This window comes from Wyeomyia smithii, chromosome 2 (assembly GCF_029784165.1).
Source record: "Wyeomyia smithii strain HCP4-BCI-WySm-NY-G18 chromosome 2, ASM2978416v1, whole genome shotgun sequence".
NCBI lineage: Eukaryota > Metazoa > Arthropoda > Insecta > Diptera > Culicidae > Wyeomyia > Wyeomyia smithii.
This window is the reverse complement of record NC_073695.1, coordinates 233,075,028-233,098,112: the sequence shown is the minus strand read 5'-3', so window position 1 is coordinate 233,098,112 and position 23,085 is coordinate 233,075,028. Positions and strand designations below refer to the sequence as shown.

The following is a 23,085-nucleotide window of genomic DNA, read 5'->3' as shown; positions in this document are numbered from 1 at the left end:
AGAAAGAGAAAGAGAGAGAGAGAGATAGAGAAATAGAGCGAGATAGAGAGAGAGATAGAGAAATAGAGAGAGATAGAGAAATAGAGAGAGAGAGAGAGATAGAGAGAGAAATAGATAGAGAGAGATAGATAGGGCGAGAGATAGATAGAAAGAGAGAAAGATGTAGAGAGATGAAAATAGAAAGATAGAAAGATGTAGAGAGATAGATAGAGAAAGATAGAGAGAAAGAGAGAGAGATAGAGAAAGATAGAGAGAAAGAGAGAGAGATAGAGAGAGAGATAGAGAGAGAGAGAGACAGAGAGAGATAGAGAGATAGAGATAGAGAGAGAGAGAGATAGAGAGAGATAGATAGAGAGAGAGATAGATAGAGAGAGATAGAGAGATAGAAAGAGAGATAGAGAGAGAGAGACAGAGATAGAGAGAGAGAGAGATAGAGAGAGAGAGATAGAGAGAGAGATAGAGAGAGAGATAGAGAGAGAGATAGAGAGATAGAGATAAAGATAGAGATAGAGATAGAGATAGAGATAGAGATAGAGATAGAGATAGAGATAGAGATAGAGATAGAGATAGAGATAAAAATAGAGATAGAGATAGAGATAGTGATAGAGATAGAGATAGAGATAGAGATAGAGATAGAGATAGAGATAAAGAGAGAGATAGATAGAGAGAGAGATAGAGATAGAGATAGAGATAGAGATAGAGAGAGAGAGAGAGAATGACGAGATAAAATGACGAAATAAATAGAGAGCTGTAGAGAGAGAAATAGAGAGATAGAAAGAGAGAGAGAGAAATATAGAAAGAGAGAGAAAGAGAAATATAGAAAAATAGAGATGAAAAAATAAAATGATCGCAAAAGGTGAAGTGATGTACAGAAAATATGAAAATATGAAAGAGAAGGATGATATGGTTAAAGACCACAAACAGGAAAAGAATAAGAGAAATTAAGGTGATATAGAAAAAGGGGGTAATGAGAGGAATGACTTTGAGAAATACCAATCAAAGGAAAATGAAAAGAGAAAAAATGAGGAAAAAGGAATTGATAAACGACAGTTGAAGAGACGTAGAAATTCAGAGACAAAAAAAAAACAAACTAAATATAAAACAGCAGAAAACACAAGAAATTTAAAAAATCTCTTTGTCGACTGTTAAAATTGTATTTCCCTTACATATTTGTTGTAATCGTTTCTTATATGAACTATTCTGAAAAATGTCAACAAAAAAAAGCTGCAGAATTATAAAATAAAAACAGAGGAATGCAAATTTGAGAAACGAAGAAAAAAAAAATAAGAAAGAATAGTGGTTCTGAAAAATGTTAACAGCTTCAAACAGCGACCGATAGCAAAACTATAGAAAAAAAACAGCAATCCGGAGAAACGAGATAAGCATGAAAATAGAGCAAAACGGAAAGACAAGGGAGTGAAACAAATATTAAAGAGAAAAGTAGGACAATAAATAAACATATTACAAAGATTGAATAGTGAACAATTGGAAAGCTCCCTTTCTACACAGAAAATGAAAAGCAAAACAGTATTATTGTAAATTTTCGAATTCGAATAAAAATGGTTGAAAGCTTTGAGAAAAAGGCATATAACAGGTGACAAGTAAAATTTTGGAATTTTTCTTCCAACTGCTGTTTAAAAAGGTATAAGGTAGATGATCCAATAGTTGTGGTAGCACCAATAGTTGCGGCATCGCTTCTAAATTCATCGTTTAAACTAATTAGAACCGAATTGCTTATGCTACATGTTGAAGAAACAATAGATTAAACATAAGTACATATGTTACTACAACAATATATACTGAAAATATCCAAATTACTGAAGAATACTGTATTTTTCAGAAACCTACCCGGAAGGCACCACTCACTACCCATTTTCTTATTTTGTCCACGATTGTTTTAAGATATGTGTGTAGTTTTAGTACGATTATTACTCATATAATTATTTTCCCAGATAACAGTTTATTATGGAAACTGTTGCACAGTTGAAGTTCGTTAATAGATGATCATATTATTTATAAATTACTTCCTCCACTATTGGATCACAGGATACACTATGTTCTTATAGTTGCGGTATGTTTCCCAATTCTGATTTACGTTTATCAGGACATATGTATATGGAACTACTTGTGTATATTAGGGACAAGCAGGTACTAGGGGACATACCTAAATGATGTAACTTATTACTATTCAATTTTCGAACCCCACCTTCCCCTGCCACCGTGTATTTACCGATACTTCATACATGATCGGCCACAAAAGCTATCGCTCTCACCCCTAAAATGCTGTATTATGCATTTATGAGCTCTTAATCGATGCTTACCCACCGCTTTTGGTCTTGTAATTCTTTTAACGAGCCTTTCACAGCTTCAGTCGCTCTTTTAGTAAACACTAACGTCGAAAATGTAAGCGCAAACATGGTACGAATCAGAGGAAATAGACTCTAACTTCCAGTGTTGAGAAGTCACCAAAAAAAAATTCTTCTGAATATTTCAAAATGAGCGCCATTGGTCTTTCTCTCCAGCCAATTTCAGCCCTTTTCAAATGTTAGTCTAAAGACATTTTATAAAAAGTATGCAAAATTTGTTTAATTTTAATAAAACCTACATACCCTCACTGAATTTTGCCAACATCTGATGAAATTGGCGCAAAATCCGTCTCTTAGCTAACTTCGTGCATTTTTGTAATTACTTGCAAACCGACTTGTCAACCTATTGAAAACAATATGATAAATAGTAAAACAATCAAAAACCACTTCAAGCGAGGCAAATACCTTCATTTAACCAAGCAAACACGAATGTTTTATATACCGCAACTACAGGAACACCCATTCACAACTATAGGAACTCTACCGCAACTATTGGAACAAAAGCGTGCAACCTATTTTAGTTAATTTAAACCCTCAAAGCGGGTTCAAAGTCAATTTTAAGGTGCCAAATTATCAAATAGAATCCATTTCAACAAAAAATAGTGAAACGGACCAGCTAGATTCGTTTTTCATAGCCAAAACATGGCTAAACATGCATAACTCGTGCTTAGCTCCTCCACTATTGGGTCATTTACCCTATGTACTTAAAAAAACTGATTTATTTTCAATGAGGATACATTCGCTATAAACGAGAAAAAAATAATTAACTTTTTATGAAGGTCCGGGCTTACGACGAAAATTTTCAATGATACCGAAACTAAAGCGGTCTTCTCCTTGGCGATGTGCACCGCAGGATTTTCGCTTTTAAAATCACCGTGAATTTTTTGCAAATTTTTTTTCAGTTTAGTTTAAACTGTACAATGCGTTTGCATAAGGCTTCTTATTTCGACGCCATTTTGAATAGAACTGAGCATGCATAAACACAACAGAGAATACTGGCATAAAAAGGAGAGAGAGCTTACATTTACATACTCTTATTTCTCTCCTAGCGTGTTTGTTATCGAGTAAGAGAGCTTCGATTAAATCCAAAATTTCAGTTGTCATCCGTTATAGTAAAAGGATCGGAATGTGTTGAAGTAATTGAGTACAAAGATTAGAGTTCACATAATGGAAAGCTTTTGAACTGAGATGGAAATTATAGGATTGAACTAGAACAAGTGGAGTGGAGAAGCGAAATGATAAAAAAATGCTACTAATATTAAAAGAATATAATTACTTACTTTTTATCTTTAAACCCAGAAAGATAGTCTGCGTCAATTTGACTCCTCGCTACCTAAAGAATATTTCTATTTCTTCGGTAACATTTTCAACTTTCTAAGAGCTACGACTGAAGACCGGTCGATGCTCGGTCGCTCAAATAAGCCAAAGCCACATCGTATGTTTGCGTCGTCGGAACCAACCAGCAGAATGGTTCGAATTAATTGGCAAACTATCGGCTGCACTCGAACCGAAATGGTGTTCGGTGTCGCTAAATCATACTTTATCTCCACCGCAGCTAACATGTCATTTCTACCGTTTCATCAACGCTGCAGACACTGAAGCTGGAGGCATTCGCTGCAGATCTGCCAACCACAGCTGGTAGCTTTCGGTGTCAGAAAACTTATCGATTGCCAGGGTGCTGCACGGTTGTGCCATGTCGTGTGCATGTCTGTTTATGTGCTGTGCATATACTGAAAGATGACTTCGACGACGGCATATGTACTAAGCGGCAGCGGCTCCGGCAAGAAATGTATGAAATTCTTTCCTGAGCCACATCCTGTTGACGATGCCTACGGTAGTGAACCTCATATAACTATATTGCATCCCATTTGCAAGAATCCTGTTCATTTGCTTGCTGAAACTTACATGCACACGCACACACGCCTGACGACACCCTTCGGGATGCAATTTTGTTATGCACACGGTACAAAACGAGTGGAAAAAGCAACATCATATCTGGAGCACTAATGTGTTTCGACAAACGACTTGTCGTTAGATCGAGTGTCGATTTTTTTCGCTTCTGGGTGCTTATTTCCGCCACGTTTCGCTGGCCTTGAGAGGAAACTATGACAGAAACGTGTACTGCTTGGGGACGCTAGGGTAAAATTAGAAAAGTATGAAGAAGATAGAGCGAGAGAGTGTTGCAAATCTACTTTTTAGTGGCGTCTTTTCTTCCATTGTTGCGTGGAATTTTCTGAAAAATAAAAAATAAACGTAGGATGACAGAATAAGAACGCATCTGTAAAAGTGGAGCCATCGAGTCCGGGCAACCGAGACGAGTTGGTCTCGTTACTCGTTTCCTTTTGCGACTATGTGCAGCACCGGGGAGAAAGCAGGACAGAGTGCGAATTAGCTACAGGATCTAGCGACAGCATCATCAGAATCTCGGGCTGCCGCTGATCCAGAAATTGAATCCCAGTGGCCTTGTGCGCCTGCATGCTGTGTAGCCGAGGAAGTTGTTTTCAGTTCAATTTCGGTAAGCCTCTCTGGTGGAGAGTTCGGTTAGTTCGTGCTTTTGTGTGTGAATGAGTGTTCAGTCCGACAATCTAACAATCTTTTCCCAATAATTATCAGCTGTGTTAAAAGTGGTTTGAACCACAGAGTCTGCGAGGGTTCAGAATGCACTTGGCAGTCATGACAGAAAATTCGACAACCTTCGTTGGTGTGAAATGCAATTGAGTAGAAATGACACTGTGAGATTCTCAAGGAGTTAAACACTCAACGACGAAAAAAGCAACGATGGGCATGTGGCAGATGATCAGAACAAGTAAGGGGTTTACTGGTCGATACAAATCACTAAAGCTTGTCGATTCTGGGTGCCGGCTGCGACACTACGAGAGTAGTAATTTTCAATTATCCACTAATTCTTTGATGCGCGCCGTACAGCAGCGATGGAATCGAGCAAAGCAGAAACCACAAATTGAATCATCATGTTGAGCGTCAATAAAATTTCTCATCCCTTAAGAGAGGTGGGGTTGGTTTTGGTTGGGAGCTCGCTCGGATCTATCTTGCTTTGACTGATCCGATAACTTGCTTTTGAACGCAGATCTGTCTCCACATAAGTGCTATTTATAAACATCTACTGTGGAGGGAGGATTGTCTTGTCGTGACTGGAATAATTTCTTTGGAGCAGACGAAACGTCACATCAGAATCCTCGCTGGGGAAACCCCGAAATGACATGACAGTTCGTTCCGCCCTGAATCCATCTAATGAATTGCAATCATCGATGATTTGTCTGCTTTATGCGAGTATTAGTGGAGTATATTCATCTTCATTACAGCATTGTGCGTGATGGATTTCGACCAGCAATACAGACAACTCTCCGGCACGCAGGAGCGGATTGTGATTATTTGCTTAATTTTCACGTGAAAGAGTGCTCGAATGGAGTATCATTATTTATTGATAATAAATTAATTTATTCGGGAAATGTGGATTAGTTTCGCGTGTAGATTTCATGCGAGTTCAGTCTATCAGGCTTTCGTTTTCATACTGTGACTATACAGGCTGTTAGTTTACTTTTTTCAGAAACGCCATTTTAAAAATAGCGATGAGAAAATCTAACAAAATATCTGCTACAAGAAAGATACAACATATCCACATTTTATCCTAGAAGCTAAAACGACAACAAGTAATGGAGATAGAGGAATAACAGAAAAATAAATGTACCTAAATATAAAATAAGCGTGCAATCAGAAGAAAAAGTAGTTTTAGTTTGAGAAAATCGAAAAGGAAGTAAGATTTTAAATTGAAGAAGAAGGGATAGTTTGAATATTGTGAAATCCAATGTAACAAACTTCATTAGTAAGTTATGGGGCCTTCGTAGCCAAAAGGTTACAGAGTTCGCTTTGACAAGTGGGTGGTCATGGGTTTAAATCTTAATAGTATCCAGGCCATTCGATGTCAACTGAGGCTCCCCATTATCCCTCTCCTTCACGTTCAATTCTACATAAGCTCGACAAATAGCAAAATTAGCTCCCTTTCACAATAAATTTGGCCAGAGGAACAATCAGAAAAGATCAATCGGGCGATATCAGAAAAGATCAATGTTTCTGATCGCAGTGATGAGTCCATACAGTAATAATAATAAAACAAGGAGAAATGAAAAATTTAAAATAAATTCGGAAAAAAAAACAACAAATATATGACATAAAGAAATTGAATGATAAAATGTTATAATTAACGGGTTCAATGATGGCAATTTCGGTCACGGGTTTCTTTAAAACACGTTTTATTATGTCAAAGCCGACGTTTCAAGGATATATTTCCTCGTCCTCAGGGCAAAAAAAGGACGTGTTTTAAAGAAACCCGTGACCGAAATTGCCATAGTTGAACCCATTAACTATTTATTGGTCAAACACTGCTTAACGTTATAATTAACACCAATATGGCAAAGAAAATAGATTAAAAAGAAATGGTTAAAATGGAAACAGATAGACAGAACGGTTGAATGCGAAATATCATTCTCTTAGAGTAGAAATATCGGTAAGCGCAATAGAACAGCACAGAGGAGAATTGGAAAGTAAGATTGGAATGAATAAAGATACAAAAATCATAATATGGGATTAGTAAACAGCTTGGGAACTGCAACTGCAAATATATTGGAGATTTATAAAAGTATTAAACGAAAATGAGTACTAAGAAAAAGCAAAGAGAAAAAATATCATAGCAAAAATAGGGTAGGCAACATATTTTAAGCAGCTATAGGAACCGCCTGTGTATTCAAACGAAATAATCGAAAATGGTTGGGTGAAATTCAAACAGTAGTATATCAATCTGTTCTTTATCGTTTTCTCTGTCAGAACTTGTTTTCAGATTGTAAAACTAAGTTAGCAACCTTTAACAATAATCAACTAAAGTTACCAATCGAGGGACACTATTCTAATCACCCCGAACCTATTCTAAGCATTTTTCATTTGTTTTGCAGGCGTTTTTTTGCAGCCGAAGTGGCTCCTAAATGGCTGCAATTTAGGTCGATTTGCTTCGAATGGTGATTGTTCACAGATTTCTTTGTGATAAACTGTATTTCTTATATTCGTAAGACAGCTAGACAATCAAAGTTTTCGTTACTGTCATTGGAATTGTCGATATTGATAAAAAAGCAGGAGTTTGAGGCCTATTTTCTGCGACTGATTAAAATAGGCGCTACTGCTTAAGCCGTTCCTTACCCTATGTTTATTTTTCTCTCTATATCTCTTCAGTTGGCGCAGTAAATTTGATTCATATGGCAGTACAAAATTCCAACAACAAATCAATTGTTATACTGTTCCAGAATCTATATTTGTGTCACATTCCACTGCCGACCATTTTATTGCTCGCCCCTATCAACTACACACACTGCTGTGCAGGCGTGATTAGGCGACTGAAAGAAACGCCTCATCTCACGCAGAAGAGTCAGTTGTAGCTGAAAGCTCTTTTAGACGTGCGTGATCGATGCCGAAGCCAGTCTGTGTCGTACCTGCAAATTAATTGGTCAAAACACCATACCGGAGACAAGGAGATTGCGGGTTCAAGTCTCTTTTTTATTCTCGCTTATTTTCCGTCGGTCTAGTTCCGCCACTGTTGTGGCCAATCACCGACGCCCAGGGAGGCGACTCCACACCCAGGACCATAACTCACGACCCGTTTATTAACGGACCGGCGCCAACGGCTTTACTTCCTCATGCGATGGAAGGCGTGATTCCAGAGATTTTTCGCCTCAGAAAATCTCCCGGTGTCGGCTAAGATTGAATCTAGACCAGTTGGGTTGGTTGTGAGTGGATCACGCCACCTCACAACCATCGACACCTATGTCGGCGGTGGGATTCGAACGCAGGCGTCGAGCGTGGTTGGCGGAGACGTTACCAACCACACTAGACCCCCGCTTGAGGGTTCAAGTCTTGTCTGGATGCGGTATATTCTTCCAAGTCCGCTTATATTTTGCTTCCCCAGCTGCACACATTGTCTGCCTCTAATGAAATATATGAAAAACGTGACATTTTTGTATAGAACTTATACATAAAAAGAACGACAATTGGTTTCTGCGAGAGTAAATGAAGAGAATAAAAATAAAAAGAACTCCGCAATATCAAAAGAGAACACGGAATGGAATGGTTCAAATAAAAGAAATAAAAAAAAAGGAAAAAAATGAAAATTCCAACGAGAAGATGAAATAAAATGCATTATAATGAGCAATAACATTCAAAAATTATTGAAAAGGTAAAATAAATCTTATGACAAAGAGGATCTGAGGAGAGATAACACAGGGAAACATTAAGAGAGACTTTTTTAAGAGAGAAAATTTGGAATTTAAAACAATGAGAATAGAGATATTCAGAAAAACAATAAATAATAAAAAATTAAGACACTCAAAATGAAACATGGTTACCGTAAAAAAAAGTGATTTCAGAGAAAAAGAAAGATAATAAAGTAAAAAGTGAAAATAATACTACAAACGATGATATGAAATCGACATAGGAAAGAGAAATCAGGATGAAAACTGTATTTTCGACAAAAAGGAAATTATCGTAAAAAGTGATTCTAAAGAAAAAGGAATAAAGTTATATAAAGAAGGGTAGAAAATCGAAATAGAAAAGACTAATAATTATGGAAACTGTGATTCGAGAAAAACAAATGGTAAATTACAATGATAAAATGGGAAGGAATGAAACAAACATAAATAAACCTAATAGAAAGGTGGAAGACAATTCATTCATACAGGAAGAAGATGTAAAACGTGGGAATCGAGATCGAGAGGAATACTGGATGAAAAAATAGTAAAAGCAAAAGTAATGAAAGTAAAAGAAAATAAAGAGAAGAAGTCATTTGTTTTCTTAGCAAGTGGAAATGGAAAATGCAAAGGAACAAGAATTGATATTAGGAGAAGAAATGTAACCAATTGGTTTCAAACAAATGAATGAAAAAAAAAGTTATTGATTAGGATTGTGTGGTAAAGAAAAACATTAGTTTGAAGATTGCCAGGAAAAAATGTCAATAAGAAACTTGGAAAGGAACAAAGAAAATAGTTGAAGTAGTTGTTTATAAGACACGACCGCTTGGTTAACGTAGAATTACGACAGCTTGGCTTATGTCAATGTATTCAGGGAAAAACGGGAAAAGCGGGAAAAAGCCGGGCTTTTCAAATCACCGGGAAAAAATACGGGAAAACCGGGAAATTAGGCTTCACACCGGGAAAATCATCTTCCTCTATGTCCGCCGTTTTATTTGTTCGACAGTTTCTGTGAAAATGACAACATGAAAACCTGTTTTTTGCATGATGACCTAACTGGCATGATTCTGCCGGTTAGTGGAAAGCTGGTTGATGGTTTCAGCCAAAGTTGACAGCGGCTTCGCAACAAGATCTGCGTCAAATAGATTCAGGCTTGGTCAGGTGGATAAATTCACTGCTCCGTAACATATATTGTCAGTTTTTAAAGAAGTCAAAAAGTAATCAGCGTCGCGGGAGGCTTATTCAAACTTCTTGTGAATAGTGTTCGACATCGCCTCGGGTAGAATCCGGATAAAAGTCAGATAGGACCGGAAACTTCCAGTCACGATTTTATTTCGAACCGGACCTGAACGTAGCTACCCGGTTTGTACTTCTCGATGTTTGATATGATTTTAATCACAAGCAGCACATTTATATTGCGGATCATTTTGATTGCATTTGCAAGTGACATACTTCAAAAAGAATGTATATAAATATTTTTGACAAACTGTGTTCGTCTGTCATGTTGCGGAAACTAGGTCAATATCTGCTGAAATTTCGTTAATAATATAAATAATCAAGACTGTTATTTTCAACATTCTCTACATTAAGTGTTTGACAGAAAAAATAAGTTTTTTTATTCTGTGTTCGACCTTTTGACTACTGCACAGTACCAAAAAATGAAATTTACAACTAATACAAATGAAAGCACATAACGGTTTCTAGCACATAAAGTGAAAAACATATACAGTTTCACACCGTTAATAATGCACAATACAGAACCGTTTTAAACCATGTAAATTTGAACGTCAAGTGATATAAACATTAAGCTTTGAATATAAATATGCATGCAAATTAACAATATATTCATGTACATTGCATGTGAATATAATGCCACACGGAATATTACATGGTTTCCAATGCTCTATTTTTGTGCATTTGAACAAATGTAAATTTTTTTACTGTGTGGATTTGGTTGGGGAAAGACGTCACCTTTTGGAGCTATTTGTTAAAGATTTTTTCTATATCAAAAACAAACAGTAGCTAATAATATTTTTATCAAATTGTTTATTCAGAGTGTCAGTTGAATTTATTTTAAGGACCATGATAAAATTTCTTATACATTCCTTTGGCCCCAGCTCGAAAATTTAGTAAGTCCCAGGATCGAAGTTTTTCGAAAAAAAAAAATTGTTTTTAAAGAACAGATCTCATCGTTTCATGCATTTTGCAAAATGCATCTTGACAGTGTTATGTGCATTTTTTCATTGGTCACTCTAAGGCTTTTCTTTCCGAAGTCCGCTTGAAAATTTGCCTAAGGACGTTTTTCGAATAAACAAAACCCCAATGCCCCAACTCTTAAATTTGTCCCATGCATTTAATTGGCATCCTAATACAGAATCACTGCAAGCTCGAGAGTAGCTTGACAGAGAAAAAATCAGAAGGAAGCAAGAAAGCGCGAGAAGGCGATTGTCAACGTTTTGGAGATAAAGAGGGCGAAAATTATGCAGCAGATCACTATAAAGGTACTTTCTAACGTCGACGATCAGCTAAAAACGATGAATGAGAAATGTTTTTCATAATTTTGTAACACTAGTTTTGCAAGGCATAAATAAGCATGTGAAAATTGATTTTTTTGTCATAAGTTTTCAAAATAAAACACCGGGAAATTTTATTAAATATCATCGGGAAAACCGGGAAAATATCGGGAAATCGAAAATTGATATTGAGTGGCCACCCTGATGTATTTTTTGCAATAGGTGTGGTAACACACTCGATTGGGGTTAATCAGTTGTTCGAAGCGTTATATTTTAAATAAATAAAAAGGGGGGTATAGTAATTGATCAAAATATTACCACGTGGTTCAGGAACGGCCCCTTTCCCGTAAGCCAACGTAGAAGCGACGAACCCGACGAGCAATTACTCTGCGTCAGTTTGACGCACTTCTAACCATTCATCATTTTTTTGAAAAATGATGAATAGTTAGCTAGCTTAAGGGGTTATATACCTTTTCATTTTTCAAAAAACAGAAAAAAATTTAATTGCATTATCTTTAAATACAACATCTTGAGAACATTTTCACAACTTTTCATAAAGATCTGAGCAATAGGAAGAAAATTAGGGCGATTTGCAGCGCGCCTCGCCACGGCCGCACAAGCTAAACTTGAAACTTTACACGCGATTATTTCGGAATAGTGTTTTTCGAAAAACGACTTTGCCGTGATCCTGATTGCGGGAAAACTACTGAGCCGATTTCCTTCATCTTGTTTTTGACATTTGAGATGAAAGGTATATAAATAATATATCATTGGATTAAGTAACTCTTGGAGAATATAAAAAAATTTTTTTTTGCTATTTTTGACTCCTGGGTTGGGTTCCGGCTACGCAGTCTGTCACGGATTCAAAACGGGTGTTTTCTACTGCCCGACGTTTCGGCCAGGTTTTTGAGTGGCCAAGGCCACCCTGCGTTACGGTATGACATAAAAAAATACACTTGCGTAAATTTGTTTTACCGTGTGTTTTTTCCTCCATGCACCTGTTGGTTTTGACAGCTGGATGTTTACATAAGAAACAAGCATAACTTTCGTAGCTGTTTAGTCAACTTCCTATCATTCCAATCTTACCATTCTACGACGCTTGGTTGAACGGAATCTGAAGAGCGTCTTCGCAAAGAAGCGACGTTAACAAAATAAAACGGCTTCAGTTTGCGAGGGACCATGTCAACAAGCCGCTGGAGTTCTGGAAGCGCGTTATTTGGTCGGACGAATCAAGGTGTGAGCTGTTCAACAAGAAAACGCGGCTCCGAGTATGACGGAAGAGCGGGATCTTCATTCGACTTATAAGCACGGTGGAGGAAGTATCATGGTGTGGGGTTGTTTCTCCTGACCGGGCTGGGAAACTTAACGCAGGTCAAGGGTATTTTGACTGCCAATGGTGACATCGACATTTAATGCGGGAAACCTAGAAGGATCCTTGCTGGAAATTGGGCTGGAAGAAAACTACACCAGCAAGATAATGCAGCGATGAAAACAGTAGCACGCTTCCGATCGACCGGTCACCCCAAAGCGCAAACTTGAATCCTTTGAAGAATTTGTGGACGATATTTGACAACAAGGTGGACAAAATTGACGTTACATACAACTATTTTACTGCGATGAAGAAGACGGGGTTCGCCCCTAACACCTTCGGATCCTCGTGGAGAGTTGTAAGTTGGTTAAAAGTTTAAAAAAATATATATATCGGCACTTTCGAATGGGGGAGGGGATTTTTTTTGCGCCTATTAGTGTAACAAACATGAATAAACCTGTAAAAACGTGGAAAACCGATTTATTCATGAAAGAAGGAGGGTTGGGAATCGTAATCAAGTGGAATACATTGAGAGTATACAAGCCAAGTGCATCAAATATACGAAATGTTTATATCCTCTCATTAACAGGAATTCTAAACTTTGTTTAAAGAACAAACTTTTGATTTACAAACAAATTTTTAGACCAGCAATGCTTTATGCTGTACCGATCTGGTCAAGTTGCTGTTCAACAAGGAAGAAAACGCTCCAAAGGATTCAGAAAAAAATTCTAAAAATGATTTTGAAGCGTCCTCCTTGGTTTGGTACACTCGAATTACATAGACTTACTGGTGTTGAACCATTAGAAGCTATGTCAAATAAAATTATTAACAATTTTCGACAAAAATCGTTGCAATCCTCAATTGCTACGATAAGCTCTCTTTATAGCCAATAAGTTAGCAATTAAGTTAGTTGTAAGTTTACTTCCCCTTTTCTGACAAGTAGGTTTAAATCCCTACGAATGATAAGTCCTAATTGCGAAAGCAAACAAATCCTAACAATTAAAATTACAAATTTCTAACAGTGTTGAGAAGTCACCATTTGTGATTGGACACACATACTCATTATTTACTAATATTTATCATAAATACTTAAGCTACTAACAAATCCCCACTTAAAAAAAAAAAAATCAAGTGGAATACTAGATGAAAAAATAGTTAAAGGGATATAGTAATGGATGAAAAAATGAAAAGAGTAATAAAATTTGTTAGAAGATTATTAATAATATAAATTATATAAAACTTTAAAAACAAGAAAAAAAATAAACAAAGAAAAAAATTTTTCTAGGAAATCATTTTCAATGATGTTGTTAAGTGCAGTTGTGTGCTTCTTGTAATTTAATTTTATCATTATGAAATCACGTCTGTTTTCTCCTGCGCAGTCCCCGGAAAAGCCACAAACATTGATGATGAACGTTGCGAGTGCCTAATAAAAAAGTCTCCGAGAGATTTGAGCGGAATGAAAAATGAATCTCTCGTGTAACATCTGTAAATCGTGATACATTCGAACCCTGGTAACGAACGAATTGGTTGTTCTTCGTTCTGCCTCAACTCAACCTATCGCAACACCGGCCCCCCTTCCAAATACCGCCGGCTCGTAGCGGGCCCAGAAAACGATTATGTGCCGACCGTGAAAGGCATTGACAAATAGTAGCTAGATCCTTCCTTTTGTTCGCTTCTTACCATCGGTTGGCCGTTGACAGAAGACATATAAATTAGGACTTTTGTTCAAACTAGCAGCAGCCAGTTCTCTGTCTTTTCTTCTTCACCGAGACTTGCGGATGGATCAGCAGCGACACCTAGCGGTGACAAATTGATACCGATTCCGTGCGCCAAAGCATTTTTTTCTACCGGTTCTTGCTTGGTTTGTCAAAGACAGTTTACAAATTCACAGGTTTCACCCAGCATCTATTTTATGAAAAGCACGGCTCAAAAAAAAAACGACCGAACTTGATTACTTGATTGTTATTGGTATCTTTCGAGCAATGCCCTGACAGGAGCAGGCAAAGCTTTTCGAACTGCTATCTTTCAGATCCCCAGGAAGAAACTTTATCACGTTTGTCGGCTGAAAATGGTTCCCAGATGAACAAAGGTTGAACAGATTAAAGTGTGAATACTGCAGGTTTTTATCTTCTTTGTTATGTGAATGTTTAGCTGACACACCAATATTCGGTTTCATTCGAACAAACTTGTTGACTGCTTATGGCATGTCGTAGCTATAAACTGGATTTCCATAAAGTGTATGCTCCCGGGCAAACATGGTGCTAAGGTCTTGGTACTAAAACTAATTGTTTATTTTTACTTTTTCATTTTCAGTATTCCCAAATGTTCCGTCGGCTCCGGGAATGTCCTGCGTCGGAGAGGACCGTAAGTATTTAATGTTTTTATGTCTGGTTTTTACTTTGTTTACACAATCGGGTTTGAAATAATGCATCGTTTACTGTATATACACAAGGGTAAATTTCAAAGTTTTTAATGTTCGATAATTAGATGTTTTCCGGGATTTTGTATTGCGTAAGTTTCCGTGATATTATTTTATTAGAATAAAGTTCATAAACTAAAGCTACTGGCTAGTCTCTCCTGTAAACGTTATTTGTAAAATTAGCTACTAAGTACTTTTTCATGAGATTTCAATAGTTTAAAAAAACGGGTTTTAGAAAACTTCAGAGCAAAAAATGTGAGATTTAAAATTTATTGAGGTAAGCAATATAATTAATACTAGTTTTGAATTGGTCCCATATTACAAATAAGGTCTGTTTACTCACCCCAAAAAATTAAAACTCTGGAATGTACAACCTGTCCATAGCGGAGAACCACATTTACATCCACCGCCTCGTATCATTAGGGGTTACCTAATATACAAAGGAAATGTTTTTCTTCCTGCTGTCTCGCTCCCACGGACTCAGCCTATTTTTAATAAATTATTATGTGCTCAACCGGGAACCATGACAGTACGAGAAAAACCCCAAACCAGCCAACCGTAATGACCTCTACCAATCACCATGCAAAATTACAAACACAAATAAATCCCACTTAAGCTCGATACGATTTTTGCGACCCGACCTTTTGCGGTCCCGGGGAAACCAAACTGCCAGCTACCAGTGTAGTCGAAATGAAGTTTTGCATGAGTTTCAATTGGACCCCTCCCGCAATACGCTGCGAGTTTTGTTTGCGTTTGCTTATTTGTATGTATGTGTAGTTCCGTGTGTGACAGGACAGAATAGTTTGCAAATTGTTCGGATATTTAATTTATAGATTTGTTCTGCTCTGTGCGGCAAGCAGAACGTTCGAATCTCTCCTGTCCCAAAAAAACAGTATACGAAATGCAAACTAATCTCTGGCAGAGGAATGTTTTTCTGGGCCGAAAATTCTACGGAAATGAGATGCAGATGGAGAAAGAGATAGCATTGTGCGTGGTAAATCCGGTAGAGAGTAAAGGAGGGAAATGTTGCAGGCTCTTAGGCAAATGGGTGATGATAAATACATTTTGTTTTTTATTGAAAAACTTTTACCGGCTCATTGAAAGTTCGTCGAGGAGCAAAGGAGGATCCGAAGAGTGAGGAAATAGGCTCGAATCTTCTGTCGGCCGGAGCGGAAATGAAACTCTCGGTCGTTTTCGTGCTGTTGAATTGCCATACGAAAAGTTTGCACAGAATTTCGTTATGCAGTTTAGATGTTAGAAATGAAGGGTTCAAATTGAAATTTTCCCAAGGCGGCACTAATAGGCATTTATTTTGAAATATAATCGTACCATCCAAACTGTTCCTCGAACGTTCGAGCGGTAGACAATTTCGTACACTTCTCGCCCGTTGACAACGAGGCCAACTCGACTGGTTGATCAATCATCGTTATGTGATAGCAGTTCAGAACCGGAAAAAAATCACTGTGACGCAGAAGCCAAACTTCCTAGGGCAGCACAGGTTCGACCGCACGGACAGACACGATGCAGTTTAGGTTTTTAATTAAATTTTTCCCATCGACTGAACGACGGACGGATGGCACGATAGCTGCCGGAACATTTACACCATCACTTTTTTCGATGCGCACCATTAAACGAAGGCCGTTCAACTTCTTCTCCCTGCTAGCCGGTCAGTTTGTCCGACAAAGCCAGCGGGAAAGCGGCAGCATTAACGCCCAAACCGAAGCAATATTGACAGTGATTGGACGTGAAATTTAATTACTGTCGATCCCGACGAAATGGTACAGGATGTTGCCTTCTAAGGCGGTATAGCATTGCACAGAACAATCAGGGAACCATGCGTATCCATTTTTAATGAAGGTCTAGAACTGGCAACCTTGCGAGCAACAATTCCCGCGAAGTGGCAACCAACCAAATTGAAGCTGAACGAAACTGTGCCCAGACCGGAAGAACTTCAATTACATAATAATAATCAATCCCCTGGGGCAGCGGCCGGCGAGACGCAGAAAAACAGAACAAATTACAGCGTGGCTCCTAGTAGTTCACTGCGAGCAGGCGGAAAGGAAGCGACCGGGGTAGCCAATTTGTACTGACCCTAGGCGATCGACCCAACCGACATACGATTTGATTTTTAACTGGACCGAAGCGCTTCGTTATGCAGTGGAACTGGCTTTAATTGGTTGCAGGTGAAATTTTGATGGGCAGCTACACGCCTGTTCTGTGCAGATCGAACTGACCGAGAGCCGTGTACGGGATGGAAAGTTTGCTCCGATATGCGGTTATTTTGTTGGTTCCGGGTACGATTCTATCTAAGGTTGACTAATTGACGCTCAATTTGTCTAATTGTTGAACCAGAAAATGGATTAGATTTCGTAACCGTATCGGCCGACTAGTACAGTGATGCAATCGGGTTGTTTTAAAGGTGGGAAATTCGATGAATTTGATTTAATAAATGACAGGTGTGATTCATGTATGGGGGCTTTAATATTTTGGAATAATTTGATGAAATATCCTGTAAGGATCATTGCAAATGTTGAAAGCTAAAAAATAAAAACATTTTTGCATTGTTTACATAGCATGCAGTTTTGGATTCTTTCATGTTTCTGGTTTTGATTAATCAACTCATTAGATAGGTTCTCCTGTTAAAACATCGGCACTGCAACCAGGATTATTCCATGAAGTTTGCTGTTCACTACTGATCTCTTTTGTTAAGGGTTTGTCCTTGATTTTCAAATTAATTAGTGAGCTTTCGCATTCAAGTTCGCTGTCTTCTTGTTTTCTGTAGAATGAAGGTTTTCTAGGTTATCTGTTAGTTTACGACTGGTGAATCTAAAAAAAAATCACCTATACTGCCTATAATCGCATATCAGTCCCACCTCAATCTTCATCATGTTGAGAAAACAACGCTAAAGCTATTTTTCTTGCTTAAGTTATTTCAGTTGTTGAGCGTGGTTTATTCCCATATTTTTGACATAATATAATGAGATAGAGATTTACTTCTCTATAAAAGCGACAAGAATGCAGGTGGGACTGGTATGCGATTATAGGCAGTATATCAATACCTACTAAATTTGAATATAAATCCATTCAAGTTGCTAGTATCCAAGTATCGAAAATTATTGAACAATTTATATCTGTAAAGAAATATCAGAATGTAAACAAAAAAATGAATTTTTTTTTCTTAATGTTTCCAAAAGGTTTTAAATTTTCTTAGCTTTCCAAATTCACGCTTAAGGTGAAACGATGTTGAAGCCAAAAATGGCCGATTTCGAGCCACCACTTCGATTTTTCAAAGGCACGAGACTCGAATATAGTTTATCTGTTTCCTGTGAAAACGTTATTTTTATGTTTGTTTCACCGCAGCAAACATAAAATAACCTTGTGCCTTTGAAAAATCGAAGTGGATGCGAGTTCAATTAGTCATGATTAGTTTGAAATTTTGTATAGAAGTAACGTTTATTCTAATTGATCAAAATACTAGGTACGCAACGAAGTTCCTTTTTTTTTTAATAAAAATGCAACTTTATTCTTAAAACGCATGCAATCCCTTGGAACTGAGGTTATTCCAAACACCTAAGCATGTTTCTGCGTGTGGCATGGATCCTCATCGTGCAATTTTTCCAATTCAGTGTCTTCGAAGATTTTTGGCCTACTTCAACGCAAACAGTCGTCAACATCGAAATCACACGCTCCAGCCGTGTTTCCTTTGAATGGTATGAGAAAAGTAACACTTCCAGCAAATGACGAATATTTGGCACATTTCCTTACAATCGAAAGTTTATGACGCCACAATAAAATCACTAAGGCGACATCCATAAATAGCGTAACGCAAAAACCCAATGTTTTGACCCCCATTCCTTATACAGGATGATTTGTTCCATGTTGGGAGTATTTCAATGGCTGATAGAGGGTCACTCTGATGATAAAAACTCCTCTACGCATATTCCCTAACGATAATCTACTTAGAGTTATTTAACTTTAAATTTTCTTAAATACTCTTCCCTAAAGTGGCTCTAACTTTAAATATATACCACTTAGGGCAATTCTATTAGTTTCATTTGTAAGCTGAGAGGATCCCGCTAAGTACAGTCTCTTATTGTCTAAATGAATGTAAAAAAAAAACATTTCGCAAGCAGATATGTTCAAAATTAATACAGTTTTAAATGTATTTTGATGTTTTCTCACAAAAACGTGATTTCATTTATTGCTTTTTATTTCAAATTGAACGTTTCAAACCGAGTCTCCGGATAATCGAGTCCGACCTGTATCCGGTCATTTTCGACTGCTTCCCAGAAGTTGGCATCTTACAATTCAAAATGGTGTTTGACGGTCAATTTTCAGCTCTTTGCATCATTCTGGTTCCAGGGATACAGGGATTGGGTGGTATTTGGTCACTTTAGGCCGTTTTCAGAAACCGGAAGTCGCTATCTTGGATTTCAAAATGGCATTTGGAGACAATTTCTGGTCCCTAAGCATCATTTTGGTTTAAGAAACATCCATATTGGGTGTTATTTGGTCATTTTCGGCTGTTTTTCAGGAACCGGAAGTCGCCATCTTAAAATTCAAAACGGTGTCTGTTAACCAATCGAGATCCTGTGTATCATTCTGGTCCCGGATATAATCATATTCGGTGTAAATCGGCCTTTTCGGCTGTTTTCTAGAAACCGAAAGTTGCCATCTTACAATTTAAAATGTTGTCTGAGGTCGATTTGTGGCTTCAGTGCTTCATTACGATTCCGGAAATACCCATATTGGGTGGTATTTGTCATTTTCCGCTGTTTTTCCGAAACCGGAAGTCGCCATCTTGGATTTCAAAATGGCATTTGGAGACATTTTCTGACCTCTGAGTGTCATTCTGGTTGCGAAAACACCTTTATTAGAAACCGGAAATTTCCATCTCAAATTTAATGGCATCTGGAGTCGAGTTTTGGCTCCTGTGCATTGACCCGATCATTTTAGGCTGTTTTTCGTAAAACCCCGTTGAAATATCTGTTCAATTTGTATGAGAGACCTTCCTGCTCTTCCAGAGTACGGAGGAGTATCAAACCACCATAGAAATTTGTGTTTGATTTGTATAGGGGGAGGGGGTGTCTAACCACCATAAAACTATTTTTTGCTCTCAAGAACCTTCACATGCCAAATTTTCGAGATGTGTGTTTCATTTGTAAGAAACCCCTCCTTTCCAGGAAACCCCTCCCTTCCAGCGAGGGGTGTCAAACTATTATGTACATATTTGTTATTCCTAAAAACATTCACCTGCCAAGTTTGGCTCCATTTACTTGGTTAGTTTTCGAAATGTGCTGAAATATGTGTTTAATTTGTATGGAACCCCTCCCTTCCGGAAGAGGGAGCGATGTCGAAACATTATGGACAAATTTGTTACCCCCGAAAACATTCACATGCCAAATTTGGTTGTATTTGCTTGACTGGTTCTCGAGTTGTGCGAAATTTGTATTTCATTTGTATGGGACTCCACCCTTCCAGAAGAGAGAGGGGTGCCGAACCAATATGGACATATTTTTTACCTCTTAAAACATCACATGCAATATTTGGTTCCATTTACTTGGTTAGTTTTCGAGCTGTGCAGAAAGTTATGCAGAAATTTGTATGGAAGCCTCCATGAAAATATTATTTACCCCTAATCCTAGGTCCGTATGGCAAGTTTGGCACCATTCACTTGATTAGTTCTCGAGTTGTACAGAAATTTGTGTTTTATTTGTATGGGACCCCTCCCTTCCAGAAGGAGGATGGGTGTCGAACCACTATGTCAAAATTTGTTACCTTTAAAAACCATCACATGTCAATTTTTTTTCCATTTGCTGGACTAGTTCTCGAGTTACGTAGAAATTTGTGTTTCATTTGTTTAAGAGAAGGGAGGGGTGGCAATTTCCCACAAAAATGGTTTTTGCTCGCAAAAAGCTGCTCATGCCAAATTAATTTCCATTTGCTTCGTTAGTGCTCAAGTTACGAAAAATTTGTGTTTCATTTGTATGAGAGCCCTCCCTTTCAGAGAAAGGAGGGGTGTCAAACTCCCACAAAAATATTTTTTGCTCGCAAAAATCTGCTCATGCTAAATTATTTTCCATTTGCTTCGTTAGTTCTCGAGTTACGCTGAAATTTGTGTTTCATTTGTATGGGAGCCCTCCCTTTTAGAGGAAAGAGGTGTGTCAGTCTATCACAAAAATATTTCTCGTTCCTAAACATCTCCACATGACAAATTTGGTTTCATTTGCTTGCTTATTCTTGAATATATATAGAACCCCTCTCTTCCAGAAGAGGGAGGGATTTCAAACCATCTATTAAACCTTTCCCGGCCCGGAAAAAACCGTACATACAAATTATCATGTCGATCGGTTCAGTAGTTTCCAAATCTATATGGTTCATACAGACAGACACGACTGCATTTTTATATAGATTTAGATTTATAGATTAATGTAGATATAGATTTTGATTTAGACATCTAGAGGCTGGTTCTAGTAGGAAATTTTCTCAGCTTTCAAATGAATTCAATAGAATGAACAGTTAAAGTTAGAACTACTGTTCCTTTAGTAACATTGATTTCACATTTTTGCAGTTATTTTTTTTCAAATGGCACATCGAACCGTAATGAAATTCAATGGTGATTATTTACACCTATTGCGTGACAATTAACTTCTAATCTCCATGATCCCTGTTATATTTTTCGCACGGAATTCATTCAGACAAAAAATACTTGAATGTTTTAATGCTTATTTTTAAAATTATGCTTAAGGCGGTAGATTTCCCATTTCAATGTTACTAGAGAATATGCGTCGCACACTGTTTCCAATGCTGCTAAAACATAATTGAAATTATTTTGATCTAAAAACATAAATTTTAGAGCCCTAATACCTTCAGCAAAATTGTTCTATTAATTACTCTCCATGTTATAGAAGTTTCCGTTTTGTGAATTATTCAGCTAAAATTGAGGAATGAATTTGAATTTTTTCATATTTGCATATAGAAATTTACTTTTTTCGGCAAAGTTGTAGCATATTCTCTCGGAGAGAAGTTTAAGCTTGAGCATGAGCATGAGCATGATTGACCGCCTGCGGTTGCTACTCCGTTATTGCCAGATCAGCTGTAATTACACAGAGAACCAACAGATGATGCTTGGAACCAACATGCATCCTCAATGTGTAAAAACTGGTGACCTTAATCTTTATATTGGGCAATACCAGCGCCGGCCGCATCCGAATGCAGGTCAAATAAGGAATTCGTTAGGAAAATGTTGACGTGATACTCGCTTATTGGAAGCCGAGAACACCTCTGCACTTCCACGAGAAATCACTGGGATGTTGGAGAAAGGGCAAGGTCAACAGCAGGGTTCGTTTTGGTAAACGATGCGCTGGTTTCGAGTGTCAGGTTCTTCGGAACAAGTATCGCGCGAACAAGTTCATTATATCCGCCACGATATTCATAATGCGATTCGAACTTATTCAGTTTTACAATGTAACACCGCAACAATGAACCGTACGTAAGGATACTGAACCTTTGATCAAATTGGGACAACTTGAAATGATAAGATATCTCCTCGTAAGGTGATCCTCTTTACACCAAAATCTATTGCGCGTTGTTGATCTATCTGTAGATAATTCGACCACATGAAGGTATCGACGCGAAGTCCCTAGAGGTTCGGTCAACCGGACATTTTCTACCTAACAGATTGACCAACGACGTTTCTCGTACACACTTTGTCTGCTCTAAAAAAACAATGTTGCGCGCTTATTACGAAAACTAACCATGAGTATATTTCTTGCCAAACATCGCGATCCTCTGCGTACGACGCACGCGATGTAGCCTACGCTACTCATAGCAATCAGCTATTTGTCAATCCCGAGTACTTCCGAAGAAACGAACGCACGTCGGCCGACGCGATTCTTTGGAGGGTAGGGTAACGGGGGTATTTTGGCCCACATGCATATTTTGGCCAACTCGTTAACATTTCACGCATTTTATCTGATAAATTCAATGAATATTAGAAAACTATGCATGCATCATTGAAATAACACACCTAAGAATCAAACTACACTATAATTTTCGGCAAAAAACTGACTCTACAAAGCATTATTTTGAAATTAGTTCATACATATTCAAAGTCATGGCTGAGTCAACCCAAAACCAAGAGGAAGTGGTAATATACAGTCAACGTCTGGAAGCTATTGTATCAAATATGTATGCTTTTAAAGCGATTCGTTGTTGTAGTAACATCAATAAA

The 23,085-nt window shown here is 37.7% G+C and overlaps 1 protein-coding gene across 3 annotated transcripts in view; it reads left to right on the top strand.

Moving 5' to 3' along the window:
• Window positions 1-23,085, top strand: part of LOC129720389 (atypical protein kinase C) — a 261,544-nt gene that overhangs the window by 162,899 nt on the left and 75,560 nt on the right. For all 3 annotated transcript variants that reach the window (XR_008727256.1, XM_055671860.1, XM_055671859.1), the window contains exon 6: window positions 14,747-14,797. Coding sequence is in view for 2 of the 3 variants with exons in the window: in XM_055671860.1 (XP_055527835.1) it covers window positions 14,747-14,797 (51 nt within the window). In the remaining variant the exon portion in view is untranslated. The remainder of the gene's footprint in view (window positions 1-14,746; window positions 14,798-23,085) is intronic.